The sequence below is a fragment of the Siphateles boraxobius genome, unplaced genomic scaffold (genome assembly GCF_051911475.1).
Source record: "Siphateles boraxobius isolate OS27281-9 unplaced genomic scaffold, OSU_SipBor_1 61, whole genome shotgun sequence".
In the NCBI taxonomy this organism is placed as follows: Eukaryota; Metazoa; Chordata; class Actinopteri; order Cypriniformes; family Leuciscidae; genus Siphateles; species Siphateles boraxobius.
This window is the reverse complement of record NW_027509188.1, coordinates 8,598,398-8,615,855: the sequence shown is the minus strand read 5'-3', so window position 1 is coordinate 8,615,855 and position 17,458 is coordinate 8,598,398. Positions and strand designations below refer to the sequence as shown.

The 17,458-nt window shown below is 38.5% G+C and overlaps 1 protein-coding gene across 2 annotated transcripts; it reads right to left on the bottom strand.

Annotated features, from left to right (window-relative positions):
- Positions 1-518: 518 nt before the first annotated feature.
- On the bottom strand, positions 519-17,342 carry LOC143718291 (uncharacterized). Of its 2 annotated transcripts, XM_077209336.1 has the most exons (7): positions 17,288-17,342; positions 15,376-15,521; positions 8,873-9,008; positions 7,941-8,465; positions 6,215-6,613; positions 5,045-5,356; positions 519-2,045 (listed from the first exon to the last, which is right to left on the bottom strand). In XM_077209336.1, the coding sequence occupies exons 2-7, from the start codon at positions 15,397-15,399 to the stop codon at positions 874-876; spliced, it is 2,568 nt and encodes an 855-aa protein (XP_077065451.1). In that variant the 5' UTR covers positions 15,400-15,521; positions 17,288-17,342; the 3' UTR covers positions 519-873. The 2 variants fall into 2 exon arrangements, with proteins under 2 accessions (XP_077065451.1, XP_077065452.1); XM_077209337.1 differs by lacking the exon at positions 8,873-9,008.
- Positions 17,343-17,458: the final 116 nt, after the last annotated feature.

Below are 17,458 nucleotides of genomic sequence, written 5' to 3'. Positions count from 1 at the left end.
TGACTGTTCATTCGAGAATATTTGGGTTTATAACGGGTTAATAACACCTTATTGATGAACTGTAGTCAACAAATAAAGGAAAATTAGGTGAAAATCGTTGTTGCATAAGTAATTCTATTTATAACTATTATGCAATCTATCACCACGCCCCAAATAAGCCACAAAATGTGCAACGTTACAATAAGGCTCACTTGTGCTGTGCGAGAACTCTTCCTTTACTTTAGTGCTTACACAGGTTCCATGTTGGTAGCAATGATGGTTGAAAACTCTATGATATACCAGTCAAAACGCCTGAAAATATTGTTTAAAAGCTGACATTTTTTCCATGTAAGATCACAAAATCACAGAAGATTTAAATAATTGAGTTACCACAACTGGGCAAGGTGAGTAAAATAAACTTTTGCATTTGGACACACATTTTATTTTTCCTCTCCACTACTGTCAAGGTAGTTCCTGAGTGTGTGTTCCTTGCCTTTGGCCTACTTAGTTGGAATTTAAAAGACAATATTCAGAGATTATTAATTCAAATCATATTTATTTGTATATCGCTTTTCACAACATATAATTTCAAAGCAGCTTCACAGAAAATGTACGCGGCTACATTTCAAGTTAGAGTGATCAATTATCAGAGGTGTCTAAATGATGTATACAAACCACGTATTTAACTAATAATCTATTAGTTTAAAACAGTGAACTCATTGAAGTCAAGTAGACTGCACACTTTTAAATGGGAACAAAAGCTTGAACTGAGTTGAGCTAGATAATGACACTATTTGAACTAAAGCAAAGCAGATGGTCAGGTGCAGCCATGGGAGTTCATATGTATAAAACATTTTTTTTAATAAAAATTATACAACCACACTTGGTCGACATTCATCTGCGGTGTGAACGTAGCCTTACTCTCACACAGATATCATTTGTCTGGTGCCATTTTAAACCGCCGAGCCATTTGAATCTCTTTCCACACCGAGAACACAAATGTGGTCTCATATCTGCATGACTTTTCAGGTGAATCTTTAAGTGTGATGGCAAAAGAAAGTTTATATTACACTGATCACAATTAAATTTCCTTTCTCCAGATTGAATGCGCTGAACATTTTTGAAATTGCTCCTTTTATTAAGCCTCTTTCCACTCTCAGAGCTCTGCGATTTCTTTCCACAACGTGTTTGCAAGTGAGGTTTCAGGTCTCTTTTATATGTGAAACTCTTCTCACACTGAAGGCACGTGTAAGGTTTCTCTCCAGTGTGAAGCCTCATGTGAACCTCAAGTGATATTTTCTTACTGAAAATCTTTCCACACTGATGACAATTAAAACAGTTCTCTCTTGAGTGAAGCCTAGAGTGGTAAGTAAGGGTTATTGCACGTGTAAAACATTTACCACATTCAAGGCACATGAATGGCTTCTCTCCAGTGTGAGTTTTCATGTGAGACATAAGATTTCCATTTTGTGAGAAGCTCTTCCCACACAGTCCGCAGGTGTAAGGACTCTCACCAGTGTGAACTCTCCTGTGGGCATTAAACGTTCTTTTATATGAGAAGCTCTTCCCACACTGTTTGCAGGTGTAAGGACTCTTACCACTGTGACTTTCCATGTGTGAATCAAGGATTGCTTTAAGTCTGAAAGTCTTTCCACACTGGACACAAGTGAATGGCTTCTCTCCAGTGTGAATTGTCATGTGTGACTTCAGACCTCCTTTGTGTGCGAACCTAGTCCCACACAGTTTGCAGATGAAAGGCTTCTCTCCAGTGTGACTTCTCATGTGGGAATCAAAAAGTGCTTCATATTTGAAGCTCTTCCCACACTGTTTGCAGGTGAAAGGCTTCACTGCAGTGCTCGTATCAGAGTTGAGTCTTACTTTACAAGAGTTCTCTACTGAATGTTTTCTCTGAATGTGGGAATTAAGGGATATTTTCTTTTTGAAGCTTTTTCCACACTGATCACATGTGAACGGCTTCTCTCCAGTGTGAACTCTCATGTGGGAATTAAGGTTTCCCATGTGAATGAAGCCTTTTCCACACTGTTGGCATGTGAAGTCTCTCAGTTCTAAAGCAAAAAAAAAAAAAAAGAAAAGTTAAAGGCAGTTTAATGGCTCAAAGAAACGGACATCAAAACCAAGATAAAAGTATTAAAACATCAAAACCAACATTTTGCAACAAAAGTGCATTGTTATAGACCAATCCTAAATCTGCCATTCAGGTCTAAAATAATAGAAAAATAGAGTCTTCTTCACTGTGCTTTTAGCCCGGATGCCAGCCGAACCCCGCCCACAAAATTTTTAGGTCGGGAAGTTGGGTCTGGACTCGATCCGTTGAGGAGCTATTATGCCAGAACAAAAATTTTTTCGGACCAATCAAATTGGTTTCCTACGGGATTCGGAAAAAGTTTAATCTATCAACTTTAATCTATCGCTCAACATACGTCACTTACTCCGTTGCTCTGATTGGTTCTAGGTCTATCCAATTGAGTGCAGAGGCCTTTTATTTCCTGGTTCGGTTGACACATGCCCCATAATCACAGCCCAATGCAGCAGTATCAGACTCACATTCTGACTAGAATCTGAGTATGACGATGTCAGGCTACTGTGCTATGGTACTTGTGAACAATTTTGGTCAGGATTAAAGCACCATCATTTATTAAAGCGATACATGACCTGTTTTTGGCATCTAATCACGAGTACAACTATGTTGTCAAAAGAGATAACACCAGAAGAAAGATCACAAAATTATTTTGGATAGGTAGGTAGTCATTTGTCGATAAGCATTAGCACGGTTTAGGTCAAATCTATTCGACTGCTATTACTTTGTGTAAACAAACAAACGTTTCATCAAACACAAGTATGGAGTACAGCAGGGCTCAGTATTAGGTCCTCTGCTTTTCTCCTAATGTATGCTGTCCCTGAGGGTCATTCTCATTAGAGTTCACTATGTTTTGCAAATGATGCTCTGTTTTACATTTCCTCACAACGTGATAAAGCTGCCCAACTGTCCAAGTTGATTTTGCGGCTGTACCAACCAACAGATAACAGACAAAAAAAAAACATATAATAATTCATAATGAAAATAATCACCTATGAATTTTATATTTGTGACCGATCACGGAAACTAGGGACAAATGTCGGCAGCACAACTTGAGCAAAATGAGACAGAAGCTTTTTTTTTTTTTTTTAAATTGGTAAATTTCAATTTTTTGCAGAATCTGTTAGTTGAAATCACGAAGAAGCCTCTCCATGTTTGAGATAGCAGTATTGGTATATTTAAAAGCTTACATTTTGAGGTTGAAATCGGCTTGTTTTCGGAGATTCTAGCATGCAGTAGGGGCGTGGCGTGTCATTGTCTGTGTGTATTTCCATACTGGATAAGCCGGCTTTTGCCCCCGCCCTCCAAGTGAACCGCATGGCTACTTATTATGCTGCGCTCTGGCCGGCTCTATCTGATATCAAAATTCAATGAAGATGGACGCCGCAAAGATTGTCGCAGACGAGCTGAACCGTGTCAGTTACACCGAAAATGTTTTGAAGTACTTCTTCGACAAGCCACGCTGAAATTGCAAAACTGTTGTGCAAAGGGGCCATAGAACCGGCTGTAAAAGCCTGACTCACTCAGAGAAGGAGGTACCGGTTCTATGGCCCCTTTGCATTATGATATCCCTGGAATCGCTTCCCATGCTTTTACATGTACAGCTAGGGGCAGAATGGCCTCCGGGTTCCGATCGCCGCACTTCGTGGGCTCGGGAAACTGAACCGGAGGTATGAGCGCGGCGTGCGCGGCCTCGGTGCTTGAATACGGCGACTCGCTGACAGCGGTGGCTGGCTGTTTCATGTGACGTCCCGATTGCTTTGAATGGGGAACGTTTTGTGAACAGGGAACAGACTTAATGAACTGGCAACAATCTCCAAAGAACATGAACTGGCACAGAGAATCGAAATAGAGGATGCAGTTAAGACCTTTGCTGCGATGAAGGCCCGCCGTGCGCGCTTCTGAAACGTAAGTTGAGCTTCATTTGCTCTTTAGTCGTTATTTAAGATGCTGAACCTGCTGATGATATAATGTGCTTGCGGATATTTCATTTGTGTGTGTTTTACACACATAAGAAAGTGGTGTAAAGAGATTTGCAACAGTAATTTGAGGAGGTGAAATGTGATTATTTGGAAAATTCCTGTCATGACTGCTTAAAGAAAAATGCCAGCAGGCATTTGCCTCCTGCATAAACTTTAATATTGTTGACATTTTGGGCACACGCGCGTTGCGCACTATTTGCACATTTTATTAATCATGTCTGCACACAGTGCATGGAATAAAAATTAGAGATGCACCGATTGATTGGCTGGTGATCGGAATCGGATGATTTTCACGTGATCGGCCATGACCCGCGACCAGCCGGTCAGTCTGATATATTCCGATTTTTTTGCCGGTTAAATGCACTTGGGCGCCGCATGATTAACATTACGCATCATCAGCATTGCACGTGCACACGGAACGCACGTAGGAAACCTCGTGAATTACGGCTGTTTCACACCGCAAGCATGAGCAGCGCGTTATTTTTCCTCGGCGTGCATGTTAATCAATGAGTGCATTCACACAGAGAGCAGGAGCAGCGCGTGAGCGTCGAGTAGGAGCGTCGTGTGAGCAGCAGTGAAGCGCGGGTTTCGGCGCAGAGTCTATTTTTGCTGCGCTGCTTACGCTCAATTAAACTGAAAGCACACTTTTGTTGGACAAAATAAATATGATTTCACCCAAAAAGTGCCCAGAATTTGCATGTCTGTAATAATTCATATAGTTCAATTTTATTTAATTTGTTCAAAAAATGTTCTATGTAAAATGTTCTATTAAAGAAAAGATAGAAAATAAATATTTGTGTTTGCTGTAAAGTGGTTAGAAAAAATTAAATCGGTATCGGCAGGCCAAACTCACGAAAAATCGGAATCGGCCTAGAAAATAGTAATCGGTGCATCTCTAATAAATATCCCCCAGTCATGTAACTTTAACAGTAGTGAATAACACATTTCTGTGGATCCAACAGTTTGCAGGTGTGAGGTCTCTCACCTGTGTGACTTTTCACGTGTGAATCACAGGTTGATTGAAGTCTGAAACTCTTTCCACACTGATGACATATGAAAGGCTTCTCTCCAGTGTGAATTCTTATGTGGTATGTAAGATTATGTCTTCGAGTGAAACTCTTTCCACAATAAGGGCATGTGAATTTACTGTTACATTTGGTCTTCTGAAATTTTGTTTGTGATGAAGTTGTTTCAGTCTGTATGGATTTTTGTATATCCATGAAATCATGTCTCTCATTTTTATCTTTCTCTTCCATTTCATTCAGTTCTTGATTCTCTTCTTTCAGTGCCATCAGGTCTAAAGTGAAAAAGACTAATACAAGTTAATGGCAGTTTAATGGCTCAAAGCAACAGATATTAAAACAAAGATAAAAGTATTAAAATATCAAAACCAACATTGTGCAACAAAACTGCATTGTTATAGACCAATCCTGAATCTGCCATTCAGGCCTACAAATATTAGAAAAATCGAGTCCTCTTCGCTATGTACTAGTGAACAATTTCAGTCAGAATTAAAGCACCATCATTTATTAAAGTGATACAAGACCTGCTTTTGGCATCTAATCATGAATACATCTTTATTCTCATGCTATTAGCTCTTTTGACAACACAGATCACAACATTATTATTGATAGCTTTAGAATTAAGTTTTCACTTGTGGATAAGCATTAGCACGGTTTAGATCAAATCTGTCCAACTGCTAATATTTTGTATAAACAAATGGACGTTTCATCAAACACAAGTATGGAGTGCAGCAGGGCTCAGTATTAGGTCCTCTGCTTTTCTTCTAATATATGCTGTCCCTGAGGGACATTATCATTAGAGTTCACTTTGTCTTTACGATTAAACTCGTTTTTTCATTTCCTCACAACATGATGAATCTGTCCAAGTTAGCATAGAGTTTTGTTGATTTTGCAGCTGTATCATCTAACTAAAAATATAGACAAGGAATAATAATTGATCGTGAAAATCATGTCTGCATGCAGTGCATGGAATAAACATCCCCCAGTCATGTCACTTAATGAATAATACATTTCTGTGAATCCCACACTGTTTGCAGGCGTAAGGACTCACCTGTATGACTTTTCATGAGTAAATCAGGGGTTAATTTAAGTCTGAAACTATTTCCACACTGATGACATAAAACAGTTCTTACCTGAGTGTTTTCTCTTTGTGTGGGAATTAAGGGTTACTTTATATTTGAAACTCTCTCCACACTGATCACATGTGAACGGCTTCTCTCCGGTGTGAATCCTCATGTGGGAATTAAGGTTTGCTCTCTGACTGAAACTCTTTCCACACTGATCACATGTAAAAGGCTTCTCTCCAGTGTGAACTCTCATGTGGGTTATACAGTCTTGTTTGAGTTTGAAACTCTTTCCACAATGAGGGCAGCTGAAGTTACTGTTAGATTCGGTCTTCTGAAATATTGTTCGTGATGAAGTTTTTTCAGTCTGTATGGACTTTTCTACATCCATGAAATCATGTCCCTTATATTGATCTTTCTCTTCTATTTCATGTTTTTCTTGATTCTCTTCTTTCAGTGCCATCAGGTCTAAAGCAAAAAGAAAGAAATATAAGTTAACATCAGCTTAATGGCTCAAAGCAACAGACATCAAAACCAAGGTAAAAGTATTAGAACATCAAAACCAAAATTGCGCAACAAAACTGCATTGTAATGGACAAATCACAGGTCTAAGGACAGTGACACACTGGCTGCGTGGCGTGAGCGTGGCGTTTCTGTTGCGTGTCAGCTGTGTGGCGGCTGCGTCGCGTTTTCTGTATCTTTGCACACCAGAAGCATGTCTGACGCGGCACAGCTGACACGGATCACCCTTGTTCGACATATGGGAGAGAGTTGTGGAAGCCCTATATACTTCATGTTAATTATAAATATAAAGCCTACTGATAAAGACACTGTCAGCAGTATTGACAGCATAGACTACAGAATATTTCGTTCTGTATTGACAGGTGCAATATTTGAAAATTTATATTTATTTATTTTTAAATTATATTTATATCTGAATTTGTCAAAACCTAGAGTTTCAACCTTCAAAATGTAATTTATTAAAATGCATTTGTGTACAAAATGACAAACATCTTTTCCTATTCTATTTTGCCAGGAAACGCTTCCAACACGCTATGCGTATCGCGTGAAAAATAGGAGTCGGTTCTATTTCTAGCATGCACGCTTTTTAAAGTACCTGTTACCATGGGAGCCGAAATAAAAACGGACAGGCCACGCAGCTGAGACGCTTACGCCACGCAGCCAGTGTGTCACCGGCCTAAGATATTAGAAAAATCGAGTCCTCTTCATTATGAAATAGTACTTGTGAACAAAACCATTCAGGATTAAAGCATCATCATTTATAACGTGCGTTTGGCATCTAACCATGAGTGCATTTTTCTTCTAGTGCTAAAAGCTTGTGTTACGTCCAGAAACAAATTATTTATTGGTATTGTCCAGCCTAGTTTGCATCTTGTTGTTGAATATAACTGCTCAACTTTCTACTCTGTGGTATTGTAATATTTCGATTTGATTGCAAGGGTAAATGTGAGAGACATTCCCAACAGTTTAAGTGCGGAGCTCACTGTTATTTATTCATATCAGTTTTCTTTTCTTTCTTTGATTTTGCGGCTGTATCAACCAACTCATAACATTGACAAAAAACTGAAATTAACTGATAAACAATAAAACTAATTGTTGATTTTCATTAATAATGATGTCTGCACACAGTTCATGGAATAAACATCCCCATTCTTGTCACTTGACTTTACAGATCCCACAGTTTGCAGGTTTAAGGACTCTCACCTGTGTGAATCACAGGTTGATTTAAGTCTGAAACTCTTTCCACACTGATGAAATATAATACAGTTCTTACCTGAGTGATTTCTCTTTGTGTGTGAATTAAGAGTTTCTTCACATAGGAAATTCTTTCCACATTGATCAAATGAGAACGTCTTTTCTCCAGTGTGAACTTTCATGTGAGAATCAAGGGTTACTTTTTTAGTGAAACTCTTTCCACACTGTTGGCATGTGAAAGGTTTCTCTCCAGTGTGAATTCTTAGGTGGGAATTAAGGTTTCCTTTTTGAGTGAAATTCATTCCACACTGTTGGCAGGTGAACGGCCTCTCTCCAGTGTGAACTCTCATGTGGGCATTAAGGTTTGCTTTCTGATTGAAACACTTTTCACACTGATCACATTTGAAAGGCTTCACTCCAGTGTGAATTTTCATGTGGAAATTAAGGCTATGCTTGTGTTTGAAACTCTTTCCACAATGAGGGCAGGTGAAGTTACTGTTAGATTCTGTCTTCTGAACTTTTTTTCGTGATGAAGTCGTTTCATTTATCTTAAATTGATCCTTCTCTTCTATTTCTTGATTCTCTTCTTTCAGTGACATCAGGTCTAAAGCGAAAAAAGACAGATACAAGTTAATGGCAGTTTATTGGCTCAAAGCAACAGACATCAGAACCAAGATAAAAGTATTAAAACATCAAAACCAACATTGTGCAACGAAACATTGAGTCCTCTTCACTGTGCAATAGTACTTGAGTTCACCTTGTATTTAAGCCCCCTAGTTTCAGTCCTGAGGCTGGTTGCATAAACCTTGAAAACTAGTCTTACAAGTTAGACATCAATTATTTTATATAAGACACTTTGTAGCTTTTTTAAATCGGTTACATAAAAACAGATTAGCCAAATTTGAGAACGAAAACTAAGACTGACTGCCCCTGACTGACTGCTAGTGGGTCATACTAGAACTTAAAGGGTTAGTTCACTCAAAAATAAAAATTCTGTCAGTAATTACTCACCCTCATGTTGTTCCAACCCCGTAAGGCCTTCGTTCATCTCCGGAACACGAATTAAGATATTTTTGATGAAATTGAGCGCTGGATCACTCCTCCATACTAGTCCATAGGCTTCTTCAGGGATTGAACTTGCCGGCCTCTAAAAGTTATTAAAGACATCGTTAAAATAGTCCAAGTGACTACACTGGCTCAATCTTAAGAGAATACTTTTGTGCGCAAAAACAAACAAAAATTAGTGTAATTTTTGAAAACTTAGTTTTAAACAAAAACTTAGTGTAATAGCATAGAGCTATGTCACACGTAGGCTCACTATTGGCCGACGCTGTTCATGTGTGTGATGCGTGTGACGTATATCAACAGAAGCTTACGGTTTATCACTAGTGAACTGACTCGAGACCCACAGAGAAGGAAATGAATAGAAATGAATATTCTCGTCGCTTGATAAACTTAAGATTGAGTCACTGTAGTCACTTGGACTATTTTAACGATGTCTTTAATAACTTTTCGGGGCCTGCAAGTTCAATCCCTGAAGAAGCCTATGGAGGAGTGATCCAGCTCTCAGATTTCAGCAAAAATATCTTAATTCATGTTCCAAAGATGAACGAAGGTCTTACAGGGTTGGAACAACATGAGGGTGAGTAATTACTGACAGAATTTTCATTTTTGGGTGAACTATCCCTTTAAGACACTGTCTTGAAAGACAACTCCGCCGCAAAATGAACCTTTGGTCTAATTACACATTGGTACAGTGTCAACCGTTCTCTGAGCTTTGTTTTCATGATTATCGAATGTAAAGAGTTTTATCTCTAAAAACTGTTTAGCTTATAACGCTAGTATATAGGGCATAGAGTAATGAAAATGAAAAAAATCGCTAGTTAATAACACTAACAAGGCTCAAAATAGCCGAACACTAACACGGTAGCATAATGAGGGTCCCTACCTGAAAACTGAAGCATTGAAAACTTTGTAAGTGTACAGACAGTTTTTTTGAAATGCGCTTCTCTTATGCGCTCAGTGCTTTCTTCCGGAAACAACGGACCATATGAGACTCCAAGACAGTTCAGCGCACTTGGCTCGGCGTTCATGATTCGACTGGTCGAGACTGTTTTGCAAAGATGGCTCCTGCCTGTATACGCGAAGTGTACTGTCTTTATAAAATATCTTATTAAACTGTCTTTACACTTACAAAGTTTTCAATGCTTCAGTTTACAGGTAGGGACCCTCATTATGCTACCGTGTTAGTGTTGGGCTATTTTGAGCCTTGTTAGTGGTATTAACTAGCGATTTTTATTTTCATGACTCTATGCCCTATATACTAGCGTTATAAGCTAAACAGTTTTTAGAGATAAAACTCTTTACATTCGATAATCATAAAAACAAATCTCAGAGAACGGTTGACCAATGTGTAATTAGACCAAAGGTTAATTTTGCGTCGGAGTTGTCCTTTAACATAATGGCTAAGTTTATGCTGTTCTCAAATGCTCATTGATCATTGTTTTTGTTTGGCCTTTTTAAGATTATAAATAAAAGGGTTAGGTGATTAGAGCCACTGCTCCTCCTTCCTTCACCTGCCCAGTGTAACACATTAGGGCCGTCACATTATTTTGGTAATTATTTAATAATTGTGACGATTAATCTGATAATTAGTGGTAAAAAAAAGAAAAAAGGCCTAAGCAAACAATAGCTTTTTAAATAATTTAAAATTAATGTATAATAGCAATGAGGCATAACATAATGACCACCTTCCTAATATTGTGTTGGTCCCCCTTTTTGGTCCCCTGAAGGTGTGCTGTGGTCTCTGGCACCAAGATGTTCACAGCAGATCCTTTAATACCCCTTTTCGACCAGCATGAACCGGGTGCTAGTTCAGAGCTAGTTCTATTGCCAGTTCGGAGTTGGTTCGACTGACGAGCCCTCTAAGAACCGGTTTGCCTTTCCACAGTCTAGAGCAGTGGTTCCCAACCCTGTCCTACCCCCCCAACCACTGCGCGTTTTCTTTGTCTCCCTAATCAAACACACCTGATTCAACTCATTAGTTCATAATCACATGGGTTAATGAGCAGATGAGTTGCATCAGGTGTGTTTGATTGGGGAGACAAAGAAAACGCACAGTTTGGGGGGGGTCGCCAGGACAGGGTTGGGAACCACTGGGCTAGAGAGCCGCCACAGAGCCAGATCTTACGTCACTATAGGGCTGTGCAATTAATCGAATTTCGATTTCGGCTCCCAACGATCTCCAAAATAGTACAAGCGAGTAAAAACGATTATTTTGCCATATTCTGTTTTGCAAGAACACTCTTATTTTGTCTTGTGTTCTGAATGACTCGGGCATGCGCACATCCGCCGCTCCCGAAGCCATAAACTCTCTCAGACTATACAGTCATAAACTGCAAGCACAATAAACTTCACAATAACAATTGGCTAATTTAATATAGACTGGAGTGAGACCATAGACGTCTCTCGAGCTGTCGCGATCTCTTTCTGCTCGATCACTGTAGCGCCTCAGTTCAAGCGAGAGGCATGATCGAACATGATCATCTGTTCCGCTTTACAGCACGAAACAAATTGAGAATGAACAGAGGGAGCGACATTAACACTTGTCTGCTTGTCCGGGAATAGGGAATTTTTAAGTTTCAAGTGAAAAAGTTTTACTTGCCAGCGATCGAAACGCGAGATGGTTTCTTATACAGTCAGTGTAAACAGAGATCGGTAATGGATAGTTTCTGGAAGCTGCGCTGCCTAACAGCTCACATAAAAACTCACAGAAGAAACATACTGAGGTAGAAATGTTGAGTTTTTAATTTATTTATAATATATGATATAGTTAAGGAACATAACACGACTAGGGGATGTTCTATAATATCACGATTGCAAATGTTACATTGAATTTATAATTCAATAAACAAGTAGCCTAGTTTATATGTAGTACCATTTTAGATGCAATATTGACTGGTTTTGTTCTATTTCACCGACGAAAATAGTTACAAAAGAAAAGCAACACTAAGCGCTGTGTTTTGTTACTGAATGATTCAATATCATGAACAAATCATTTTAATGAATGACTCAATGATTCATTTATTAAGACGGTCACTTGACGCCACCTATTGATTCATTATTTAAAGGTATCATTGATTTTATTTTTTATTTTTTTATTTGTTTAAACATTAATCTCATAATATTTTTACAGTTTTAATTTTGCAGTGTAAATTCATTTGATTGATAACAGCCCTTTTTATTAAAACTGAATTTGATCAAATGTAAGAATTTGACATAAAACAATAGCCTATTTAGTGAGGTTTAATAAATTGTCCTTTATAAAGGTAAATAATGCCCTGGTGACCCCCTACAACAAATTACTTTGTAAACATGGCAGCTTTTTCACCACTTATGAGTTTGCAGGGCTGTTTAATAGTTCAAAAAGTACAATAAATGTTCAAATTTCCATTTTTTTGAGAATTGTTGAAAGGTGTCTTTTAATAAATGCAACATTCCCAAAGTCATGTGAAATAATCGTGTTACATTATGGAACAAATCATAATCACGATTACTTTGGTCAGTATTGAAATCACAATAATCGAGCAGCCCTACGTCAGTATATACATCTCATGTTTTCCAGCAATGCAGCGCCAAACACGCCAGGCTTGTTCGAGATGCATCGGCTAATCGCAGACCGATCGGTGCATGACATCAAAGCAGTGCGAGAGCGATCCAAAAGCACAAGGGTTTGGATGTTCTCCAAACACTCCCACCGCTTCAACGCATCTCCAACAAGCCTCGGCAAACAATGGCAGTCGTTGCCTTAGTATTGATGCTCATTGCTTTGCAAACCTAACGTTACATCGGCATCCAAACACGGCGAATACAACGCGTTCGTTCAGCTCGCCGTAACTTGCATAGACAGAGATTACAATCGAGCTACTATTAGCTAGATTAGCTACTATTAAAAAATGGCGGTCACAAGTTTCTGTTCTGATGCTAGTGGTTCTTCTAGACCAGCGATGCTTTCGTGCTACTTACAAACCACTTTTCCTGGTTCAGAGCTGGTGCTTTAGGTGTCGAAAGACAAAGAATTGATTTGAAACTAGGCTCTGGCTCTGAACCGGCACTCAAACTGCCTTGGGTGGAAAAGGGGTGTGTGTATTCTGACACCCCTTCTATAAGAATCAACTTCTTGAGCAAATTGAGCTACATCTGTTTGATTGGACCACATAGGCCAGCCTTTGCTCCCAACGTGCATCAATGAGCCTTGGCCGGCCATGACCCTGTCACCGGTTTACCATTGTTCCTTCCTTGGACCACTTTTGATAGATACTGACCACTGCAGACTGGGAACACCCCACAAGAGCTGCAGTTTTGGAGATGCTCTGACCCAGTCACCTAGCCATCACAATTTAGCCTTTGTCAAACTTGCTCAAATCCTTACGCTTGCCCATTTTTCCTGCTTCTAATAGACCAACTTTGAGGACAAAATGTTCACTTGCTGCCTAATATATCCCACCCACTGACAGGTGCCGTGATGAAGAGATAATCAGTGTTATTCCCTTCGCCTGTCAGTGGTCATAATGTTATGCCTGATAGATGTATACATGAATGTAATATATATAAATGCATGAAGCACAAATATTTTTAATTAAGGAAATTAAATAGGTCTATTTTAAAACATTGCTTTAAAAAGGACCAAAAAAAAGATTATCTTTAAATCTGATGAATGTATCCAACCAACACAGACATTTCTTATTTTCTTCTTTGTTGCACAGCTAGGCTATATTATTTTGACAAATGTTTTGTCTTGTCTCGATAGCAGATTCAAAGCGCAATTAAAATCGCTTGTCGTTCCTTAAAACTTTGCAGTATACGTAAAACTTCTTTAAATTTGGTATGTAGTTTAGACTACAGAAAGCAAGCAATGCACTGGTCTTAGGGATGTGCCATATCATACCGTCCACGATAATACCGGTATACATTTTTACATGATAAAAAAAGTGTCATATCGCGATATCAATGATATAGCGACGCAATGACGTATGGCGCATTTACGTTCCCTAGCACGCACAACAACAACACCTGTCTGAGCGCGAGAGCAGCCTGTCAGCCTCCGATGACAATTTAACAATTTCACAAACAGCTTGAGTGTTCAGCGGGGCTGCCGACGCGCGTCTTCTCTCGCGCGCGTTTAGGAGTCGGGACATGACTGAATGGTCTCTTGCACAATCGGGCCATCAGTGCATCGTAACTAAAGTTTATAATTTTCAAGTCTTCTTAATTCTCATCAGTTTAAACATTTACGCGGTTTTAAACTATCCAGTAAGCTACTCGCGCACTCTCTGAGAGAGTTGCACTGCGTGAGTAGCCTACAGCTTGCGAGAAACTAAAGTTATTTCTCGCGGATTATATCGCTTTAATGGGGGGAAAAACGCAAAATTGTGTCAAACTTCCGGTCTTGGTAAGTATACTCATAAACACAGTCGGTTATGTATAAAACGCATGTGACAGTGTGACAGACAGTATAATAAAAACAGCAATGGATCCGTGCACTAGCTGTAAAAGTGACAGCAGCCATAGGCCATAATGCGTCTGTCATTAATGTTGTCGTCAAAACAACATAGCTTTAATTGTAATGAATGAGAATTATTAGCCTATGTATTTAATTTAATCAGGAAACAGAACTAAAAGACTGTGTTATTTTACATTTGATTACTTTATTATGTTTCTGTAGTATTTCTGAATACTGGTGTTAGACCTACACACATTTAACATTTAATTCAAAGATTGAAATCAAGCTTCCTTGTGTTGTGTAAACTCTTAACAACAAAATTACCACATTGTAAAAACGCAATGAGTGAGCAAACATTTAGGCGAGATAAACATAAGAAGAAAATTTTCAACAACAACAAAAAAAAAATTCTATATCGTCATAAATATCATTATCGCAAATATTCTTGAAATATCGTGATAGAATTTTGAGGCTATATCACCCACCCCTAACTGGTCTCTGCTCAAATAAGAAAAAATCTATAAAAACACCTTGATTTTAAAATGTATGAGATGACGGTAACAGAGAGGCACGACCTTTTCCCAACTGTGGGTATCCGCAGAAATTTGCCATTTTGAACTTAATACTGAGTTCTGCACACTCGCAGATCCTATCATTATAACAAGCAAAGCATAGGCACAATATAAATTTACATCGTGCCTATGCCATTTCGCATAGGCAAATGACAAGTTAACTCCAACCTGCGGATAGCCACAGTTAGGAAAAGGTCGTGCCTCTCGGTTACTGTCATCTCATACATTTTAAAATCAAGGCGTGTTTTATAGATTTTTTTATTTGAGCAGAGACTATAGGCTACATCTACGTTTTCACACAGGGTGCAAAATAAAACGTGTTGAGTCAAAAAAATAATAATAATCAATAGGACATTCTTCAAAAATATCACTCATTTCTGTAAAGCTGGCATTTTAACAAGGATCAAATTACTGAGTTCAGTTTTGAGAATGAAACCGACCTGTTTGTTCCTCAATTTCTTCATGTTTCACACTGAAGGTTTCTTCAATCTTGAAGTCTTCACTCTCCTCTTTAATAAACGCCATCTTTATTATAGTTTTGGGTGGATCTCAGTCGCTTCACCAGGAGTTTTTCTTTGTGTTTGTCCTGTTTAAGATGAGAATACAGAAAGACATCCAAACTGCTTATCTATTTAAACACAGTCTGTTGCAGTCTTATATCTGATTTGCTGGCTGACCCAAACCATACAGTTGTAGAAGTTCACAGAACGGACCGATAACAGCTGAATAAAACAGTGGCGTGCTAATCACTTTCACATCAAGTACTTTAAAACAAACACCAAAGGCCGCTTAGACCAGGGGTTCTCAAAGTCTATAGTCAAAGATTCAAATCTGAATTTTCATCAATGTCAAAGGGGGGGTTGTTTAGGGCTTACATGCGCTTCATGAGGCACACACGCACATTTGCACACACACGTATGGCCTCTCGCTCTCTCCTTCTCTGCCGTGCGCGCGCTACACGGTTTGGAGCTTGCGAGCTCTAGATTTGAACTAGCCTAATTTGCGGGCATCAGGGAGCCGCTATCAATATGCGGGAGACTCCTGGAACATCCGGGAGACTTGGGTTATCGGTGAACGCATACCTCTCTGTCCAATGATCTTTAAAAACTCTATTTTCTTCGTCAACTTTTCTTTTCCTGGACAATGACATCCTCCACACCCTCAAACGCTTATTGCGGTAAAGTGGGGCGTCGCGCCCGATTACGTCAAAAGTCATACGCTCACTGAATGTCATGCAACTAAATCACGAAGGAAAACTTTAAATATCGCGCCTTCGTTTTAATTTCGGACCATCTCAAAAAATACATAAAAAAATAAATAAATTATTTTAACATGCGTTTATCAAAAGTAGGAAATCCACACTATTAATCCCTTACACACAATTACTGCTCTTGAAATACGAAATGCAGGCGGGTGCGGATTGAATTCCCTCCGGGTCCGGATCCGGACTTTGACAAGTAACGTTAACGTTACTGGCTTAGACAAATGTTTCACGTGCTGAGAACGCTAACATATAAATCATAATTGTTTAAGCATATTTTTATTTTCAGAATTTCTTCATATTGAAACTTGAAGCTGTATTCTAAAAATGTAATATTTGCAATCTAAGAATTCAGAACAAAAAGTCACTGTTTGAAAATCCGCGTCTATAAAATTCTGCCATTAAAACATGTAAATTGTGATACATTTCAAATGTTCAATACTTAATTTATTATTAACTATGTACAATGACACAAAGTATTCAATTTTCTTCAAGAACACTTGTCTAGAATTCAAATTTACACAATTCAAATAGTATTGTCATATTATAAGCTCCATAGTTAATGGAGTTAAATGACTTGATTAGACTAAAAACACATTTAAAACTATCCCTAAAAACTAATTTAAGAACTCAAACTGTAGACACTTCATATTTAGGCAGTTATTTTTAACATTTCCAAGAAAACATTTGCTATTGATGTGTAAAAGCGATCATTTACACATGTTTGTGAAGTTTGTTGCATTTGCGCTTCGATTCACTGAATCATTTTACAGTTGTTGTTTTTTTTTACTAAGTTTCATAACACTCTGTTTCTCCATCACTACTCGCCAGTGGCTGAATTTGCGTTAATGATAAACTTATTCACGAGATAGGGAGCGACATGAGACTTGTCTTTTCATGTGCCAATTCGCTTTATTCATAAAACTAACGTTTTATAAATTCATAAAACCAACGTTTATTGACGTTAAATAAAGTATTGCAATGTTTCATTTAACAATAATTAAGTAACTTTACATTGTTTGTAAAAAACTATAAAATTGTCTGAACTTGTTGCATTGATGTAAACACTTAAAATGCGATAAACCACAAACCTTTCTTCAGCCAAATCACAACAGATGCAGGAGCTCGACGCAGCCTTATGACGTCAGACCGGCAGACCAAAATAAAAGTCCTGTTCACACACTGCTGCTGTCTCAAATCACAACAGCGAACAGAAAATACAGTAGATGCTAGAAAGAGCTCAGATTTGGATTCTTGGTGAA